The 22,478-nt window shown below is 34.1% G+C and overlaps 1 protein-coding gene and 1 long non-coding RNA gene across 5 annotated transcripts; one reads left to right on the plus strand and one right to left on the minus strand.

Moving 5' to 3' along the window:
• Positions 1-12,197: 12,197 nt before the first annotated feature.
• Positions 12,198-16,583, plus strand: LOC127076811 (uncharacterized). 4 transcript variants are annotated; one of them, XM_051018602.1, is made up of 11 exons: positions 12,198-12,251; positions 12,505-12,662; positions 12,737-12,834; positions 12,906-12,970; positions 13,163-13,232; positions 13,500-13,566; positions 13,796-13,949; positions 14,741-14,914; positions 15,212-15,271; positions 15,354-15,468; positions 16,300-16,583. In XM_051018602.1, exons 1-10 carry the CDS (start codon positions 12,237-12,239, stop codon positions 15,462-15,464), a joined length of 972 nt encoding a protein of 323 aa, XP_050874559.1. In that variant the 5' UTR covers positions 12,198-12,236; the 3' UTR covers positions 15,465-15,468; positions 16,300-16,583. The 4 variants fall into 4 exon arrangements, with proteins under 4 accessions (XP_050874559.1, XP_050874560.1, XP_050874557.1 ...); XM_051018603.1 differs by having other exon boundaries at positions 13,163-13,206; positions 13,489-13,566; XM_051018600.1 differs by lacking the exon at positions 12,198-12,251 and adding an exon at positions 12,255-12,420.
• Positions 16,584-17,605: 1,022 nt separating this feature from the next.
• On the minus strand, positions 17,606-18,292 carry LOC127076814 (uncharacterized). The gene is made up of 2 exons (XR_007786892.1): positions 17,945-18,292; positions 17,606-17,811 (listed from the first exon to the last, which is right to left on the minus strand). It is a non-coding gene; the product is annotated as an uncharacterized LOC127076814 (long non-coding RNA).
• Positions 18,293-22,478: the final 4,186 nt, after the last annotated feature.

Here is a 22,478-nt window from a genome sequence, read left to right on the forward strand (position 1 = left end):
GGAAGTAATGGGAATAAGGCCCAATGGCCGGGAAGTCTAGGACACTAGTCAGAGCCTACGTGAGGGAGAGTCAGCGGTTGACTCTCCTTTGGGCGTTGGATCAGTTTACCATGCAGTCAACCTGATCATATGACGAACGTTTGATTGGCTTACTAATTTGGATATGCAGAATGAAATGACTAGATTAATAATCAAAATATGGACCATGGTATGTGCGTATGTGGGGGATGAGTCAAAGTACACTTATCTGATGGTTCACGTTGAGCCAAGTGTGAATGATCGACAAATGCATGGAAAAGGTATTTAAGCGAGACCTATTTAGAAACCCATAATTTATCCAATCCATTTATCTCTCAATTCCCCCCCCCCCCCCCTCTCTCTCTCCCTCTCTCTCTGATCCACCCTAAACACCTCTCTGACCACCACCTAAACCGTCGTGCAAGCCAGACCACGATGAATGTTCATCATGAACATTCATCCACCCAAGAACCCTAGCCATATTTTCACTACTCAAACCTAGATTGACATACACCATAACACTGTTACAATGAACCTCAACCTTTCTTCATCCCAGAACTTCATCTTCTTCAACCTTCAACCCTCCCAACCCTAACCTACTCATATTCTAACCTAACCTACCCATATCAACCTCAAACCACCCCCAAACCTTAGATTGAACCTCCCTAAACACTAATATAAACCTCAAAACACCAAATCCAAACCCTAAACTCTAAAGCATGTCTAAACCAAACCCTAACTTAGCATCTAAACAAATTCAAAAGAACATAGATCAATGTTCTAACGTACCTAAGCAGCAAAAAAGGCAAAGATTAGAGTCTACCAACCCACAGAGACGAGGATCTCTCTAGTAAAGGTAATGTTTCCTTTCATTTTTTCTGAACTCTCCTCTTCTCTCTTTGATTTCTCGTTTCTTCCTCCTTCTGACTTTTCTTATTTTTCTAGTGGGAGTTCTGAGTGGAGCTTAGCTCAGAGACTTAAGGTTTTAGTGAAAAACCCTAAGTATCAATTCAAGAGCTTTGATGGAGTTTTAGGGAACACTTTAACTGTTTAGGTTTTTTTTCAATCTCTTTTTCTTCTCCCTAATTCTGTTTTAGTCTTAGGTTTATATAAATTATAAATTAGGTATAGAATTAAGTTGATTGATTGTATTTTAGGAAAAAAAATAGTTTAATTGTTAATCTGATTTGATTTAGGCTTTTTGATTGTAAACGTAATAATTTGTATGTAATGTATTTGGTCAAATTTTGTTTATAAATTATATTATTCGAATGTATCTAAATACAATAATGGAATTGATTTTTCTATTCAATTGTTTGATCTATCTCTACATTAGAATTCACACACATTAGAATTTCGGATGAATGGACTTTTGGATTTGAGTTGACCTGGTCAACCTGTTTGACCATATTAAAAAATAACTGAACCATAAACTTAATAAAAAGCTTTATAACCCAATAAAAATAATAATATTAATTTGGTTAATAACATCTGATTATAATTTAATAATAATATTGAAGGATAATAGCGATCCAAAATACAACGGAAATTAAATTTTTTCTCCTTTAGTGATCCTTACGAATGAGCATGATCATTGATAGAATCGTTACCTCTTGTGGTGATTGAAACCTTTGATGCAGATCTAAGGAGTGATCACGAACGTTGAATGATGATAGCGCCTCTACTCAGTCCACACGATAGGATTCCTTCAATCTTAGTGTTAGCTGCTACGAATGAAGGCTTTGAGTGTGTGTGTGTGTGTGTATGTGTGTGTGTGTGTATGTGTGTATATGTGTGTGTGTGTGTGTGTGTGTGTGTGTGAGAGAGAGAGAGAGAGAGAAAGAGAGAGAGAGAGAGAGAAATGAAATTTCAACTACACAAATGCTTCTGCACAAGGGTTCTATTTATAGAACCACTTGTGTAGGTTGCAAGCTAAAAAGCCCACTTAAGTTATATGGCCCATATCTTATGATATTCCAAAATCACTTAAGAGCATGGTACCTTACCATTTTCGTATTCTACTTAAGTACATCATACCTTACGATGTTCTACAATTCACTTAAGTGCACCTTACCTTACAGTGTTCCTTATTTACTTTATCTCTCATCAACCGTCCTTTTGTGTGTGACCCTATAGGTTTTTGCGACATTAGCAATTATATTAAATCACGTATTTAACATAATAAACAGTGAGCGGTATCTAGCAACACATCACTGCTACCTAAGACACGAAAATGTCATGTGATCTGACAAATCCTTTTGTGATAATACTTATGTGTATGATTACCTTTTTGCCCCTATGTCTATATTGAACACAAGGCATATACCGTATCATCCTTGTCCAGTTCAATATTGGGCCCGTAGATATTTATCCTGTTACGCAGGATGGGAAAATTTCATCTAGGTCACTCATGTCCCTCAGCATGCTTTGTGGAGTACCCATCAATTGTCTTTATGGTCATCCAGTTACGGACAATGTTTGATCAACAATAAAGCACTCGATTCTACATCTAGGGTCTATAGTGGTTTCAGGTCGAAGGGTGGTATACACCACTATCACCATGAGAATAACTTATGACACTTTGCATAACATTATATTTGGTATTCTCATAGCGCGTCAATCTAGTATAAATATTACTCCTAATATGCATACCTATGTTTAAGACTTGATAACTCCTTATCCATGATTCATGAGATGTGATCATCAATCTATATACATAATAGTCTTAATGCTTTAACGTTATCCCACTTTACAACAAATCTCGACTACGGATACTTTAAGAATAATATCCTTATGTTTAATGGGATCTCATGATTAAGTCACACTTGATACATTAAACGAACTATCTATTCTAGGGATTTTACTAAACAAACATAATAAAGAAAAATCATTTTATTATTAATAAATAATTCGATAAAAGTACCAAAAGCATTGGCTTCTAAGGCTTACACCAACAATCTCTCACTAGCACTAGAGCTAATCAGGCATACCCCTAATGCCCATAGATCTAGTATGGCCATCATGCTTCTGCTGCACAAGAGGCTTTGTCAGTAGGTCAGCAATATTGTCAAGTGTAGGTTACTCTGCATATTTTCACATCTCCTCTATCTCTTATCTCTTGAATGAGGTGATAACGCCTAAGTATGTGTTTGGATCGTTGGTGAGATCTAGGCTCTTTATCTTGTGCGATAGCACCATTATTATCATAATAGAGACCAATGGGATCCATAACGCTAGGAACTATGCCAAGTTCACTGATGAACTTTTTTTATCCAAACAGCTTCCTTTGTTGCACTTGAGGCAACAATATACTGAGCCTTGGTTGTAGAATCAGTAACTGTATCTTGCTTTGAACTTTTCCAGCTCACAGCGCCACCGTTTAAGCAAAACACATAATCAGATTGCGATCTAAAGTCATCCTTATCTGTTTGGAAGCTAGCATCGATGTATCCAATTACAACAAGCTCTTCTTGACCTCCATATATGAAGAATGAGTCCTTGGTCCTTCTCAAATACTTAAGGATATTCTTGACAGCTACCCAATGAGAATCACCGGGATCAGATTGGTACCTACTCGTTGCACTTAAAGCATACAAGACATATGATCGAGTACATAACATGGCATACACGATAGATCCTACTGCAGATGCATATGGAATCTTATTCATGCGATCCCTTTCTTCCCTAGTTGAATGGGATTGTGTTTTTGATAGACACATGCCATGTTGGATATGTATGAATCCTTTCTTTGAATCATGCATATTAAAGCGTCTTAGCACCTTGTCTATGTATGTACTCTGACTCAGTCCAAGAAGTTTTTGTGATCTATCTTTATAGATCTTGATTCCTAATATATAGGTTGCTTCACCTAGGTCCTTTATAGAAAAACATTTCCCCAACCAAGACTTTACTTGTTGCAGGGTAGGGACATCGTTTCCAATGAGTAATATATCATCTACATATAATACCAGGAAAATTATCATGCTCCCACTAACCTTCTTGCAGACACAAGGCTTATCTTCATTCTTGATGAATCCATATTGTTTTAGTGTTTCATCAAAACAAAGATTCCAGCTTCTGGAAGCTTACTTCATTCCATGGATTTATCTTTGTAACTTACACATCTTTTGGGCTTCTTCTGGTATGTCAAATCCTTCAGGATGTGTCATGTACACATCCTCAAGAAGATTCTCATTAAGGAAAGCAATTTTAACATCCATTTACCATATTTCATAATCATGATATGCAGCGATAGCAAGTAAAATACGAACAAATTTAAGCATTGCAACTGGTGAAAATGTTTCATCATAATCAACCCCATGAATTTGTTTATATCCTTTTGCAACCAGTCTTGCCTTATTGGTATGTACCTTACCATCCATGTCAGTCTTCTTTTTGAATACCCACTTGCATCCTATATGGTTAACTCCTACAGGAGGCTCTACCAAGGTCCAAACCTGGTTTGTGTACATGGAATCCATTTCAGATTTCATGGCTTCTAGCCACTTCTCAGACTCGAGACCAGTTATGGCCTTTTGGTAGGTCACAAGCTCGTCTTGATCCATGAATAATACATCACCTTGATCAGTTATGAGATATCCATATCTCTCGGGTAGGTGACGTATCCTGCTTGACCTTCGCTGGTCTTGTTCTACTTGAGCATGTTGCTCTTCCACAACTACTTGTGTTTCCTGCTCTAATTCCTCCAAGGTGTATCAATGCTTTGTGATTCTTGAATTTTTGCAAGCTCTACTATCCTCCCACTTATTCCTTTGGAAATAAAATCCTTTTCTAGGAAAATTCCAGTTCGAGCAACAAACAATTTGCCCTCAGAAGGATTGTAGAAGTAATACCCTCTTGTTTCTTTAGGATATCCCACAAATAAGCAGTTGTCAAATTTGTGCTCAAGCTTAGTTGAAATTTGTCGTTTCACATAAACTTCACAACCCCAAATCTTTATGTAATACATATGTGGTCTCTTACCACTCCATATCTCATATGGTGTCTTCTCAACCTTTTTGGATGGAACATGATTAAGTGTGTAAGCTGCTGTCAATAGTGCATGTCCCCAAAAGGAGTTTGGAAGATCTATGTGACTAATCATGGATCGGACCATGTCTATCAAGGTTCAATTTCTTCTCTCAAATACACAATTTCATTGAGGTGTTCCAGGAGGAGTAAGTTGGGATAGAATCCCACACTCTTTCAGATGGTCATCAAACTCTAGGCTTAAATATTCACCACCTCGATCTGATCGAAGAATTTTAATATTCTTACCTATTTGGTTTTGTACTTTCTTCTTGAATTCCTTAAACTTTTCAAAGGACTCTGATTTGTGTTTCATTAAATAACATAACCATATCTACTGAAATCATCAGTAAATGTGATGAAGTACTAAAAACCTCATTTGGCCGGTATGTTCAATGGTCCACATACATCGGTATGTATGAGGTCCAAAAGATCATTAGCTCTTTCACCTTTTCCTGTGAATGAAGACTTTGTCATCTTTCGAATTAAACAAGATCTGCATGTCTCATATGATTCATAATCAAAAGAGTCCAAGAGTCCATCTTTATGGAGTTTGGAAGTGCGTTTCTCATTTATGTGGTCTAATCGACAATGCCAAAGGTAAGTTGGATTTAACTCATTAGGTTTCATCCTTTTAGTATTAATGTTACAAATAAGCATTTCAAGATCAACGACATATAATCCATTGTTCTGTTGTGCAGTAGCATAGAATATATCATTCAAATAAATGGAGCAACAATTGTTCTTATTATAAATGAAAAACCAAATTTGTCCAAACAAGAAACGGAAATAATATTTCTGCTAATTGCAGGTACATAATAACAGTTCTCTAACTGAATTATTAAACCACTAGGTAAAGTCAATACATAAGTTCCTACGGCTAAAGCAGCAAACTTTGCTCCATTGTCAACTCGTAGGTCAACTTCACCTTTTGCCAAATCTCTACTCCTTTTTAGCCCATGCACATTGGTATAAATGTGAGAACCGCATCCAGTATCTAATACACATGATGCAGAAGTAGATAAATTAATTTCAATAACAAAAATACCTGAAGTTGAAGTCTCTACTCCATTCTTCTCATCTTCTAGGTACTTTGGGCAGTTTCTCTTCTAGTGTCCGGTCTTACCGTAATGGAAACAGGTGCCTTCCTTTGCTATGCCTCCAGTAGGCTTCAAAGCAAGAGCATTGGGTTTGGGTTTGACAACTTCCTTGCCTTTCCCTTTATCACCCTGCTTGGTGGGTCTTTTGTTTTGTCTCTTTCCATTTCCGATCATTAAATGGACTTCCCTTTTGACTTCAGATTCTGCTCAGCAGTTCTTAACATGGCTAGCAGTTCAAGAAGATATTTGTCCATATCATTCATATTGAAATTAAGGACAAATTAACTTAATCTATCTGGCAACGATTGCAAGATCAAATCATTCGCAAGTTCCTTTTCGAGGGGAAACCCCAACCTCTCAAGGTTCTCCACATACCCAATCATCTTGAGCACACAGGGACCTACAGGGGCTCCCTCAGCTAACTTGCCTTGAAAAGAATGGTGGTCAAAATTTGGGGTACGACACTCCTCATGGGAAAGTCCAAAGAAACTTTTCTTGTAGACCTTGAATACGTTAAGAATTTTGAGCACATATGGTATGTGAATGAAGTAGTCCCGGCATATACCAGAACATGTTACGATGTCTAGTATCCTTCAATTCAACAAATCCAACCCGACACATTCATTTGCCAACTTTGATCTCACAGAGGACCATCTTTTGAATTATGCCAAAATTTTCCATTCAAGATCTTGATAGTATGGATATAAAGCCTAATACAACACATCAAAATCAAGATATATCTTCAGACTCTTTTCCATCTCCTCTAAAACAAAGAATTGAAGAGTTTGGCAAGGAAAAACGAAAAAAAAAGAACATCAAATATAAAACAGGCGGTCACTATAATCAATAAAATATATATTTTATTTTTATAAATATTAATATAAGTGTTTTTAGAAATTTTTACTCAAATACCCCGCATATAAAAAAATCTCAAAATAACCCAGTTTTCAAAAAAATTCTCAATTTACCCCAGTTTCAAAAAAAAATACATAAGGCATAGGCGCCAAACCAATTGGCGCTTACCCTTAAATTTTAAGTGGGGGCACCAATTGGATTGGCTACAGCACATGGTGATGCCAATCCAATTGGCGCCCATGTGTAAGTTGGAAGACGAGGCGCCAATTGGTTTGGCGTCTCTGTGTAATGTGCAATTTTTTTTTATAAATAGAGGTGTTGTGTGATTCATTTTCCACATCTCATTTCACCATATTGAAAACATTTTTGGTGTTGGTCGCCGCTATAGAAAAGTGATTTATTCAAGAGACAAGCCTCCGATGTTGATGCTCTTCTGGAACATTTGTAGTTTCGGTCAACTGAAGAGGGAGCTGGTTCGTTGGTTAGATGGAAAAATACCAGAAGAAGAAAATATTAAAAGTATTGAGAGACTATATAGTATATTTGGTTGGGTGCGAGTAAAAACTGATAAGGATGTTAGGGAAATGATGTTTGGACGAGATGTCATCAGTTTGATTGTTATAATGAGTTAAAAATGTTGTTTTTAAATATTATGGTTAAGTATTTTCATCTGTATTCGATGTTTGGTTTTTGTGTTGTTTATTTTGACTTCTTCTATTTTAAGTGTGCTTATGTTGTAGTGATGTTTGTTGTTAACCTTGTTGTAAGAAAAAATTAATGGTATACAAAAATCCAAGGTTACAAAAAATGAAAGGAGATACTAAATTATGATGTAGATGTTGCTCCTAGATTGGGACATTTGTTCTTATTGTGTCCGGGTTGATGACATATACTACATAAGCTTATCATTTTATTAGTTGTATCCTTTATGTTCTAATACGTGTGTTGTTTGGCCGACCTTTTTTCTTTCTTCGAATCTCATCGTTATGCCGAACTACGTCACCTTCGTATGGAGACCAGTATTCCTTCATTGGTAGCACTGAGAAGCTTTTGTTATACACATTCATGACGATAATGGCCTTGTAAACATCAGATAGATGGTTGTAAGTGTCCTGACGAGTATGTGCGCATGCCGCAATGACATGAGAGCAAGGAATACAGAAGGCCTGTAACTTTTCACAATCGCACCAACTTCTATTTAGTTTGATAACATATGATAAATTTGGCCTCCCCTCATTGTGGTCAATTGTTTCCTGTACACTGATATTTTGCCTATGACGGTCAAAGACTGTAACCGCGTGTGTGCTAGCTTTGATACTTTCCTCTTTCATCATTTTCATACAACATTCACTGAATATTTGACCTGACATTAACACTGCACTCCATCTTTCACCTCTGGTTGTGAAGGTATATGCCAACCTAAAATAGGTTATTCTGACCAATGCAGCTATTGGTAGATTTCTAATGCCTTTAAATACGATGTTCATGCATTCGACAAGGTTTGTTGTCATATGGCCCCATCGACAGCCTCTGTCAAATGCCCTTGTCCACTGCTCTACTAGTATGTTATCCACCTACCTTCCTGTATCTGCATTAGACAATCTAATTTCATCACGATAATGTTGAAATGACGGTTGAGTTAGAGCATACCTTGCATTCACCACTTTTTTGTGAAGGTTCTTGTATTTGATTGCACACATGAAGTTTTTTGTGACGTGTCTAATGCAATAGACATGGGTAGAAGGAGGATCACGTCATCCGTTATCATGGTTATTGTAAGCACTCTTAATGGCAGCATGTCTATTGAAATCAAACAAAGATTGGTTTATGGTGCGACATGTGTTCTGAGATGTCGAAGGAAGAAACCCCAACCCTAACGGTTCCACCTTCAACCAGAGCAAAGGCAATGGGAAAGACATTATTGTTGTCGTCTTGTGCAACAACCATAAGCAAAGTACCCTTGTATTTTTCGTATAACCATGTTCCATCAATTTGAATAATAGGTTTGCAGAATGCAAAACCTTTGATGCACAGTTCAAATGCCCAAAAGAGGTAGTGAAAGATTCTATTTCTAGCAACATAGGTTCCGGTTGTCGAATACATGTTCAACAACCTTTGTCCTTGCAATCCACACTTTCTTGTAAGATGGAGTATAATTATATCTTGTGACGATATGAGATATTATTATACTCACCTTCACTGATGGGTCTTTGTTAACAAGCGGAAAAATGTCTTGACATATCAATGCAATGCTTAATTTACGGTGATCTTGTACAACATTAGTTGCAATACAACTATGAGGTGGGTCTATAGAAGCTATCTCCCAAGAGTCACTTCTCTTCTTGTGAGACGCAACCAACCGAAACTTGTAAAGGATGTTACGACATTCGATGACATACCTTCTCGAATCAGTGCGTTTCACGGTTAAATCAGCAGAGTTATTCATGTGAAATTTTTTGATAGCTCACACATATTCTTCTTTAGTGCGGAGCATGTCTCCCACTTTTAACTCACCCTCTGATCGTGGTTACGAGTTATAAAAAATATTGTTGGATGTTTCATCGTCATGCAGGTCCATGTTTGTCATATGTTGAGGCGGACTATATACATGACTTGGAGGTAATGGCATTGAATGATCGTCATCTTCAATGTTGTTGTTCAACATATGATCGACCGGCGTCTCGGTCTCCTTCTTCTTCATCAACGATGTTGACTTCTTCTTCTGCTTCTAGGTCAGCTTCATTTGAGTTTTCTAAATCAAATTCATCAAATTCAACTTGATTAGTTATCTGAGATTGCTGAGATGGTATACTTGGTTGAAGAGTAATATATAACATAATAGAGTTGCAACCAGAATGTTCGTGACTATCAAACATATATTTAACATCTTCATCATCCTGTACCTTTAGCGGGAAAAATTTACCTTGACTGTTCTCGAAGAAAATTCGATTTGATACGTGATTTTTGACACAAGACCAGATTCTATGCAGGATTCAATTCGTTTTTTCAAATGCAAGAAATATGAATTTCTCTTGATCGTAAGTCGGATAATATCAGTGTTTCGAAAACAAAACCCATATAGATCACACTCATATGTCTCACCGTTGCAGCGAGCATTGATAATATATTTTGGTGCAGATGACATTGTAATAATTTTGTGCAAATGAAAAGTAAATTTTTTGATGCAAATGAATTTGTGTTGATTGTAAGATGCAATGGTAAGACACTTAAATAGACAAGTGATGTGACATGCATGCAAGCCCTAGCGCTAGTCTAATTGGCGCTAACATGTAATCCTTGTACATGGGCGCCAGTACATGTGGCGCCTTGCAGACCTCGTAACTCAGCATGTAGATAACCATGCAAGTGCCAAGCTATGTGAAGACCATGCATGCATGCAAGCCTAGGAGGCGCCAGTCCATATGGCTAGCATGTGTAAGCCAAACCAATTGGCGCTAGCATCCAAGGACGTTTATCCATGCATTCAAACTTTTGCATGTCTTTGCATGTCCCTCATTATAAATAGCCATGCCAGTCCATATGTCTTTGTTGTTTATTTTTTATAAAATAACGTATTTTATTGTTTCTTTTTTAGGATGTTTCTAGGTTTCGAACTCGGGTCCACGAATTTGTACACATGGACCCGATGATTCAACTGTATGTCGAACTCGCCTGTTTTGGATATATAAGCAAAATAATATCTTGGTCGGTGGATACTAAATTTATTCTTGCATTATGTGAAAGATGACTTTCTAAGACACACACATTCTCGTTTCCAACCAGTGAATGTACCGTGACGTTAGAAGACGTCTACATGTTATTGGGACTGCCTATCGAAGGTAAGACGGTAAATGGTAAAACCAACTATGCGAATTCAATTTGCATGGACCTATTGGATGCTGATTTATTAGATGGTAACTCGAGAGGTCAAGGTATACTTCTTTCACGCCTTAAGGCATATTATAAGAGCTTACAGTTAGATGAGAATTCTACTGAAGAGGCTTGAATATTAAAAACTAGGTGTTACATAATGCTTTTAATTGGTTTATTTTTATTTTTCGAAGGTAGTGATTATAGTATGCATATTATGTATTTATCTTTATTAATACATGTAGATAGAATAAGAAGTTACAGTTGGGGGTCCGTTTGTTTGACTTATCTTTATAGCTCTTTGTGTAAAAATGCACACAAAGACACATCTACATTCTCTAGATGTGCTGTTTTGCTCCAAGCATGGGGTTGGTCCAGACTACCGTCCCTAGCACCCGTCAACAACAACCCATTCACATTCCCGTGTACACAAAAGTAAGTTCTTAAAAATGGACTATATTTACTTACTTTACCGATTATTATCTCTAAATAATATTTTTACTTTTATGGTGTAGATGGTCGGCACATGGTCGACACATGGTTCGACCGACAGATGTATTGCCATTAACCTAATTATTTCGTAAAAATTTGTTAATTTCTTTTACCAAATTTATAATCTAATATATGTTTACATTTCAGTTAATTTGACGTCCATATCTAAATTTGGATAATGACCATGGTGAATCATCAACATGGATTAGGGCCACGAGTTCGGGTAGTTAGGGGATGTGGGACCGGAGGTCGGTTAAGTGATTTCGTTCATCAACATCAGTCTTTTTTGTGTAAACGAGTATTAATATTAATATGAATTGGTCAGATTTCGACTTTATCTAAAATGTACAATATTTAAAAAAAAATTACAAAACATACACCGGTGGCAGACCAATTGACGCCTTCTTTATGATTTAACACACAAGCGCCAATTGAATTGACAACACTAGGTGGACTAACCAATCCAATTGACGTTCATCTCTAAATTTAAGAGCAGACGCCAATTAATCTGATGCCTTCTCTTCAAAGTGTGGTATTTTAGGAATATTTTTTAAAAATTTGATTATTGGGGTAAAAAGTTTGTGTTTTTATACTTTTGTTTAGTAATTTAAAATTATTTAAATTGTAATTATTATAATTATAAATATATTATAAAAAATAATTACAATTAAACTTAAAAATAATTAAAAATAATTATATTATTAAAATAATATATTTATTATTATATTAATTTAAAATAATAATATAAATAAATTTAATAAGATAAAATAAATAAAAAATTAAAATATATTGACTCTTCACCCATTAAAAGGCCGAGCTTCTTTTTCGTTTCGTATCCTCGATTAATGAATGAGCCAAAACTGATAAGAAAAGATGACAATTAAATATGTAATTTTTTTTTTAATTCAGAGTATTTTGAGATTTGATTTTGGGATGAAAAAGTCTTTTTCAGCATCTGTTTTTCTTAAAGATGCTACGCTACCCAACACACTGTATCTCTTCCATCATTTATTTAGAGGCATATCCTCGATATATACTACAAATGGAGTTTATTTTGGTATCCGTCATTACTTAATAAATAAAAAATATAATATTAATTTAATTATTGAAATGAATCCATTATGGTCGTGAAATTGCAAAGGTAATAGGTAAAACGATGGAGATGGAGATGGAAGATGGTAAGCGAGGAACGATTCTGATAACAAACGACGACGGGATCGACGCTCCCGGTTTAAGAGCTTTAGTTGACTCATTAGTCAACACAAATCTTTTCAATATTCTTGTATCTGCTCCCGATAGGTAACCTAACCTAACCTAACCTAACACCGATCAATTCATCATCGCAAATATACTAATTCTTCTCTTTTTTGCAGCGAGAAATCAGCTGTTAGTCACAGCATCACATGGCTTCATCCTGTAGCTGCCAAACAAGTTCACATTCATGGAACCCTCGCTTCCTTCGCCGTTTCTGGTTCGTTTTTCTCTTTCTCTTTCTTCTTTTTCCATTTTCACTCCCTCAATTCTCTCAATTACTACCTCCAGGAACTCCCGCTGATTGCACTTCTCTCGGAATTTCCAAAGCACTCTTTCCTACAATTCCCGATCTGGTCATAACTCTTGTTCATATGCAGAAACTAATTTCAACTTATGTATCAAACTGTTGTTCAAAACTCTCACAGTTATTGGATGCTTCTTTCAATATTTCTTACCACTATTTTATAACTATTTCTTATCAACTTTATCTTAATCAACTAAAAAAAACACCTGACTTTTCATGTGCTTGTTTTTTTTTTGAACAGGTAGTCAGTGGCATTAATAAGGGTAGCAACTGCGGCTATCATATGTATGTAGCACCATTTTCCTACCTATGTAGGAGTCTATACAAGAGTTTATTTATAAGCACTTATATTATTTAATGCTTAAATACACTTTCATTTGTAAAATTAACTTATCACATGTCCTTATCATCATTCTAAGCTATGAACATGATGATGATTCCATTTCCTTGGAATTTGAAGTGAACCTCGTATGATTTGCTCAATATTTCTTTTTGCTAAACTTGTGTCTCTAGTTGTTATCATAAACAGTTTTGTGTCTGTACCTGTGATGTCTAATTCCCTTTCAGTGTTTATTCAGGCACTGTAGCTGGAGCTCGAGAGGCCTTCTTCAATGATATCCCTTCTATCTCTATTTCATATGATTGGTATATTTGCAATATTACTAGTTCTATCTTGAATATTTGTTCTGAGTTGATTTTGAACCAATTTATTAACTTATAATTGTAACTGATGATAACTCAGTGAATGTCTTGAGTAATAATATTACGGCTTACTGGCTTTATAAGTTTTTCCAGTAATCTTTAATTTATATCCTTCAACATCAATAGCTTTTCATTATCATGTTTCACTATTTGAAGGCTATTCTATGTCCAGGGTTGAAGGAAAGAGTAATCCACATGACTTTGCCCTAGCTGCAGGAGTTTGCATTCCAATCATAAGCGCTCTACTGGTTGAGATAAAGAATCAAAGTTACCCTGGAAGATGTTTTTTGAATATAGACGTGCCAAACAATGTTGCGAACCATAAGGTATATTGCAATTAGTTTTGCAACTTATATGTTTAGTTTGTGAATTAGAGTTAAATGGTTCTTTTAATTTAATATACATGGTAGGAAATTGTGGCATTGAATCATCCACGTTCTCTACCTCACCAAGTAGGAAAAGGATTGGTGGCTGTTCATATTGTTGTATATGTTTAACTTGTGATAAATTATTATTATGCTTCTATGATATACAGCCAAATAGCAGTGTTTTGATGGACTAGCATCACATAGTACATGATAGGGGGATATATTAAAAATATATGTTAGTTCTTAAATGATTTCCTCAGGAATAGTTTGTAAAAATGTTTTATTGTTATTTTTAGGTAATTTTACAGAAATTATTTTAGAACTATCGTCCTGTTATTAGGAGCACTGGATTAGCCAAGTTTTATGGTTCCTTTTTTTTGCAGTAAACTCCAGAATTTCTGTCGAATAAAATTGTGTCAGCTAGAATGCTGCATTGACTTGACCTATCTGGTGATTACAAAAGGCTCCATGTAAACTGGTTAAGAAAATGCAGACGTGTGTAATTATTATTGTGGAATTTGTTGTTTTGGATAAATATGATTTGACTCTGAAAACCAAAAAATTGTCTTTAAAGTGTTGAGTAGTCGAGATTTTGTTTTAATTATCTGTCTCGTGTATTTTTATATCCTATGTACTTGACTGTTTTATTCAAAGACTTGCTATCGCTGACTTTGCTACAAGAATATATTACTTTGTCATGCAATTTTTTATAACTAATTTCTTGGTTGTCATCCGTGTATCTGAAAAAGGGTTACAAGCTAACTAGGCAGGGTAAAAGTATCTTTAAGATGGGATGGAGAGAAGTAACCTCTGAGACAAAAGGACGACTAATGTCATCTGATATGACCAACACGGAAACGGATACACCTAAAAATGTTGGCACATCATCTGCATCACCTGAACATCTTTTATTTGCGAGAGAGGTAGGTTCTTTTCGCTTTAATTTTTTTTAAAATTAAATCCCAATATTTTATTTGTATGTAGTATATTGTGACATACCTTCAGATGAGCTTAATATTATGCAATGCAATATGATGCTATTGAACTTATTACAAACAGAGGATAGTGAAGATTGTAAATATTCAGTTTTATCGACTTCTGAAGTGGATGCTAAGTTATATGGAACAGTAAACAATCTTACTTGGACAGGCATATCATAATCCTCCTCGCCTCCTTTTTCCCCAATGAATAATGATGTAGTAATCTTTTAACTTTTGCAGATACGAGGTTCTGCACTTGATCATGATGATACGGATCACAAATCTTTGAAGGAGGGCTATGTGAGTGTGTATGTGTGCGTGTGTGCTTAAGTTAAGTGAATAAACTCATGCTAAACAATTTTATTTTATTTTCATTTTAAAGATTACTGTTACTCCTCTTGGTGGTCTCTCTCGTGCGGATGTAGATAGTCAGACCTATTTTGAAGATTGGCTGCAAAGTGTCCCTAAGCACCTCTCTTCGGCAGCTTTATAACTCTGTAAGATCTATCATGTATTTGCAGTTTATATGATAGCTTTGCTTGCAATATATTCCCAGTAGTAGTTGCATCTGCATTTTAGTGTCCATGCTTGCTAAAATCCAAAATTATTCTTGTGATGAATGGAAAATTTAGACAGGCTTTCATATAATGTGTTTATTTGACATCATCAGAAGTGACTTTTGTAAAACCAATTTACTACAGCCACAAAATTTCAGTAACATTTTTTTCAGTCTGTATTTGCTTGATAATTGGTGAAGTGTGGACCTTATACTTCATTCCTCACAATGTCTATGTTCACTGGGGCAGTCATGATCCGTAGATCTATGGCAAACATTTACAGCTAAGAGTCAGTTTGATATCCCTTTAAAATTAGGAGTGAAATAAATATGGGATTGGGTTCATCGTACAACTTTTAATATCAATCTTTTCCCTTCTCAAACTCTTCTTTTTTTAGGATACTGACCCAATACAACAAATATGTTAATAGATGCATCATCAGTTTTTGATTTATTTATTTTCTGGGGTTGCTTCAAATGTTTTATTCAAAACTGGATCTTGGCTAAGGCCAACACAGGAAAATGTTCAAACATATTTGTTATGGTTCCGTTACAAGCATGCATACAATGGTACTCGATGGATCATTTAAATTGCCGTTAGTGACTGCCAGTTTAGCATCATATGTCATATGATCAATTTAATATCCCATCATGTCGTCCCTATCTTTTTTTTTTATTCGGAGGTTGACTTGTGAATGCTTTTTTATCTGTGGTTTACTCTGGTTCACTAGAAATAGTTCTAACCCAAACAGTTGTTAAATTAATTTTTCAGATCCTTAGCAGTCTGGTTGCTCCGGTATGCAAGCCATCACTCCAATATTGTCATGGCGCAATAAAAACATTTCAACCAATTGTTGTATGATTGAATGAGAAAGCCTATTTTGTGTAAGCTAATAAGTAATGCCAACAACATATCAGTCATTGTTATATTGGCATGATAGCAATTCGTGTTATTTTGTATTCTTCCACATGGATTACTTAGTTTATTACATGAATGGTTATAAAGTAACTCTATATATCAATCTGATGGAAAAAGCTACCTTCGTTTCAAGTAAATGGTGACAGAAATAATTTTATCAATCTTGCTATGTTTCCAAATCTGTCAAAACACATCATTGGAAGGATGCTTCAGGTGGTGGATTGAGAAATTTCCTTTTTAGAGGTGAAGGATATTTCTATTAGAAAAAAAATGTAAAAATCTATATAACTTATGATTTGGGTGAATGAGATGGAATAGAAAACGACTTTTTATCGCAATGGTCATTAGTGATGGATATGCTATAAATAAACCTAAAATTGATAGGATCGATTTAGATCAAAAAAGAAAGTTCAATATGATTGAAAAACTAAAACATCATTATGACAAAAAGAATGTTTGAGAGCCTCCAATTATAAATCTCTAAAAAAAAACGTGATACTTTGCAAACTACTAGTAAGGTGAGGGTACTAATAAAGTACAAATAACAAGAATACATACTTTAACCTAAGTGTGAATTGTTTGCATGAAAAAGGCACACACAATATCATAGCTCAATAAGCATTTATAGAATAGTATACTCTGCACATGCATTTTAAAATTTTAGCATCATATGATCCATTTATACCTCAACTCCATTTTCTTACAGCATAACTTATTGTACTCGTAGCTAGTTTGTTCTATTCACTCCAAAAAAGCTTTCACTCTCAAATTCAATAAAGAAAACTAAGGAACAGCAAAAACTACTACTATCTCCAACACCTTAAAATAGACATCTTACCAATAGAAAGCCTTAACAATGACTTCTTTTGAAAAATTACAAACTACTTACCCTACACACAGATTTTCTAAACTATGGAATGCATTAAAGAAAGGGAAAAAATATGTACTTAGTAGATGCTTTATAAGACACAGAATTCAATGAAAGACAAATGTTACAAAAGTTAAAAGGAAAAAAATAAAGTAAAACCATTTCTTGCACTTATCTTCTATATGATTAACAAGGGAAGAAAGAGAAGTGAAAAACAAAATGGATGACATAAAGGAAAAATATAGAGAATAAATCAAGTGTTAAAAAAAGCAGGGAATCTGCAAAAGAAAATTGTAAAAAAGCAATGGATAATCTGTGATGATTTCTAAATATTTTATATACATTATTACATCAAGTCTCTTCTCATTTATGTTGTCTTCTTCATTTTCGCGACGCTATAGAAGCTGGATGTGATTCCACTAATATTGACCAGAGGATTTGAACATCTTCATAGGGACAAGATTTCACATCTTCATATAGAATGTATATCCCTCTTCCTGCAGTAAATAAAGAATGGTTGGTGATTGATTGTTTCAAGGATAAGAGTTTTTCTACAAAGTATAAGAATAATGAAGAAATAGACAAAAAAACATGGACAATGCAAGTTTTGGAAAGTTTCATGGAACATACTCTTCTTTTGAGTTGAATGTAACTTGAACCAAACCTTCTTCAATGGAGAGATGAGGGATTGAAGCCACCCCATTTGATGAAAGTGTGGCTCATGTAATGTAGTGAAGAAGAAGAAGGAAGTTATTCTAAGAAGAGTTTAAGAGAGAAACAGAGAAAAAAACTCTTGTATATATAGCCTTTGCTTAGACAAGGATAAAAATATTCATGTTTGAGGACATTTTCACATTCCATCGTAGGCCAATGATGACATTAATATATGTTGTAAGGTATAATGTCACTTTCATACCTTTTATTCCTAAGGGAACACTCCACCAATCAGCTTTAAATCTCACACTTTCATCACTGAAAAAGTAGAAAAAAGAAGCCTCTATTGGCGTATCAATTTTCTCTTTCACTAAAGAGTAGCTTGTGGCTGAAGGTATCTATAAATCATTTGAAAGGTTTCCTATTTTGACACATAGGTCTTTCTTATTCCTCTTCCTCTTGCATTTCAAGCAAGTACAATAACCTTTATAAGAGTATCTATCAAGACACACATGTACAAGGCTTTGTTCTGTGCAAGCCACCTGTTACACTAGGGTGCCTTACAAGAGTGAAGATAATGCCTTGCTGACTCAGCATTCACATGTTACTATTCATATGAATGATTTGACTTACTTGAGATTCCTTTAGAATTGCTTTTATTTTTTCATCTCTTTCTTTGTTTTATGCATTAAAGATAATGCAGGAAAGTAACAAGGATCAGAAGTGGTTGGTAAATACCACTTATAAAACTAAAATGATTTAACTAACAGCATTAAGAAAATTACATCACAAACATTATACATGTACTAGAAATCAAGTGAGAGTCAGAAAATTACATCACAAACTTCAGAGAATCAACCAAAGTGGAAGGTTTAGAAGAAAAAAGTCTTGTATGTATTATTTCCATTATACTACAAAACATTGTACATGTTAATGAACTTCTGTTACTTGCTGAAACACAGGAAAAACAACTAAAAAAGGCACAATGATGCATGAACCATTCCACACAGCAACACTGCATTGTGAAGTGCCAATATCGAATCCAACTGCTCTATCAGAAAAAAGTAACGAATTTTCCTGAGATGCTATTCCTGGTTCTGCCATCCTGCATAAACAGACGAGAAAGTTGAAAAAATTGTAGCAATTTGCTCAACACTATGATGTAAAATTGACTATGATTAATCCATTTTACAGTTGTAACTATATAACAATAAGATACATAACATTATGACAGCAGAAAACAAAAATATAAAAATAGCATGATCGTTATCGTGTTTAACAAGAAACAAGCATAGTATTCAAGAAATCACCTATGTAATTATGATCAATCAACAATAAACCATTTTGTTAACTAAAAACAAATACCGAAACATGTATTCTTGAATTGAGATGAAATTCGTAAGAAAATGAAACAGTGTAATGTTCGGTTAAAGAACATCAAATGTGAATAAAAAACAAGAAAGTTGCATGATTGATATATCTATTTGGAATAAAAATGTTTTAAAATGAATCAACCATTTTAATTTTTAATATCTTTTTTAATTGTATTTTCTAATTAATATTACTTTCATCTTTCTTAATATAAGATAAATATACTTTAATAAAAATATTATTATCTCTCTTTCATTTATTATTATTATTATTTTTAATATATATAAAATAGTTGATTCACCTTTTAGAAATGGATCACTCTCTTTCTTTTAATTATTTAATTAAAAAACATTACAGTATAATTTAGTATCTTACTTTCATTTCTATTACTTTATTTAATTTATTCGGTCAATTTCTTATAAAAAGAAAATTAAGTTCTATTGACGTAAACGGTTGATTTGAACAGAGTTAGGATTGAACTTGTAAAAAGATTCAATATTGAATTGAAAAGTGGAGAATAAAGACATGCAAGGGGTTAAGAAATTGAGAAATGAATCCATTTCAAACCATGAATCATAATTAGTTGGGAAAAGACAGAAATAGAACAAAACTATCTAAAATTTGCGGACATGGCATGTAGCAAAACAAGGGTAAATGAGACTTTTCCAAAATATATTATTTTCATTATGTATTGTTACATTTTGATCCGAAAAATTATTTATTGTTATATTTTATATGTTTTTTATAATTAATATTTTTTTTTCTAATTCATAAAACATGTCTTTATGTATATTTTAAAAATATAATTATTTATTATAAAAAAAATTATATCAAAATTAAAATGTTTAACTTTTAAAATGATAATTTCTTTATTTATTAGAAAGACTCTAAACACATGATTTGCGTGGATAATAAAATTTTAAAACAAATTTAAAAGGTTATAACTAAATCATCGGTTGAAATGAATTAAAAGTTTAAAATATGTAAATATATTAATCCTCTAGTTAATTTTGTTTGGTTTTGATATAACAAATATATGTTATTTTATTTTTTTCCTAATTCTTTAATTTTAATTTTTATAGAATTGATTTATATTAGAGTTGGTCTCCGGCTCTCTGCGATATCTAAAATATTAAATTATAATTTCTTTAATATAAATATTTAAGGGATCAATTTTAATATAAATTAATTTTGTAAGGAGCAAAATAAAAGAAATGATGAAAAAGAAAATTAACTATAATTGTCCTAATCAAAATAAGTCTAAACATTGTGTCAACAATAGAGGTAAAGGAGTTCTTATGAATAAGATCATATCTCATAAAGAAATCAGGGGTTTACAAGATCTCAAGATTGATAAAGTCTTTACATATAAAGAGGGAAACACAATCAAGATGTCTCAACATCTTTCTCAAAAGTTTGAATTATCTCATCTGGATTCAGTCATTAAAAGGAAGACTAATAGTCAAACTGGATGTCCTTCCAATTTTGAACAACCTACAGTAGTTCAGAAGAAAAAACTGTAAAAGTGGATATGACATAATTCCTTCCCATGTGTCTAGATGTATGAATAACCAACATCATGATATGGTGGTTGGTGTACCAGAAACTCGTGTGTTGAAGTCCGGTCACAAGGAGTAAGCTACTAATGGAAGAATGAGTGAGGTTCCACTTAGGTCTGTACCCATGAAAATTCATCACGACATTCAAAGGTCTTCTAGTAAAGACTCATAGGAAACAAGATTGGGTAGTCTAGATAGTGATAACGATGTGCCAGACATGTTGTCCAACATGCTGAAAATGCATAAGGAGCATGATGATCAAGGTCATGAAGATGTTGAAACTGATGCAACTAGAGATAAGGATGGTAGTATGGATAACCATGATCAAACTCTGACTGAAGGAATGATAACTAAGAATGAGAGCAATCTTCTGGTTTATGCTACAAATAGAAAGGAATATAAATTAATTACTCGAAGCACATAATTTGTAAAGGGCAGGTCTACCCATATTGAAGAGAATGTTGATATGGAGCAAGTTGTTGCTGACAAATCAAGCAACTCTATGATATTTATTGATGAAGATGGGAGTATCCATGATTGCATTTCTTTTCTTGGAACCATAAGATTAAGTCCAAGACTGTCAGATTTTCTAAAGTTCAAACTATATCAAACAAATGTGTATAATAGATCTCTCAATAGGTACCAAAATAAGGAAGTCGAAGGACTCTGTTTTGCCAACATTTTGAAGAACATCATGGAGAATAATCTGAGTAACAACATTAATATTATTGTTAAGAACTATTTCAATGCTGATGAAGATGGTGTTCATATGATCAAGAATGTTCATGAATGGGTTTCTAAGGGTGCTGATCTTGGTAACATGTATCTCCTTAATGAGGAAATTGTGCTTAAGTGTTTTTGTTAAATAAGGACAACCCTTGGAAAGATGTTGCCTAAAAAAGCTTTGATCTCTGAAGAAGATGCTCAATTTCCAAAGGAAGCCATTGTGAAAGGCATTGATAAAGCTTTCATGTGCGTTCTTGGCTTGTTAGACAACATGGTGGATCATGTTGTTCATCATATGCAATTTGACCTGGAATTAAGCAAGATAGAAGATGTTGAATGTCATCCTGAATTTCAACCAAAAATAATGAATGATGATATAGATATTAAGGAAGATATATCATAGATCTTGAGTATCATAGTGGTAACTAAGTCACCAACTTAGAAGAAGGACGAACTAGCATTTCTTGGTTACTATGAAGAATCTAGAATGCTTCTATCAGAGTCATATGCTGATGCAAATGTCTTGGTCATTATGTTCAACATTCTGAAAATATTGGTCGACAAAATATTGAAGGGGATATGGTTGTCAAAAAAAGTCTGGACATTTGAAAAAGTGTTTCAACAATTGAAGGAAGTCTGTATGAAAGATAAGGAGAACCTCATGATAAGTTTCAATGGTAATGATGATAATGATTGATGCTTTTCTCGTGTCAACAACATAATATCTTGGATCAGAAAGGAGAAAATCATTGCTACCATGTATTCATATGAAGCTGAATTTTATACTACTGAGAGTAATGGTAAGCTATTACTCTAGGTTAAACGGATGTCGAAGAAGTGTAATGTGGGACAAG

Source organism: Lathyrus oleraceus, chromosome 4 (genome assembly GCF_024323335.1).
Source record: "Lathyrus oleraceus cultivar Zhongwan6 chromosome 4, CAAS_Psat_ZW6_1.0, whole genome shotgun sequence".
Lineage (NCBI taxonomy): Eukaryota > Viridiplantae > Streptophyta > Magnoliopsida > Fabales > Fabaceae > Lathyrus > Lathyrus oleraceus.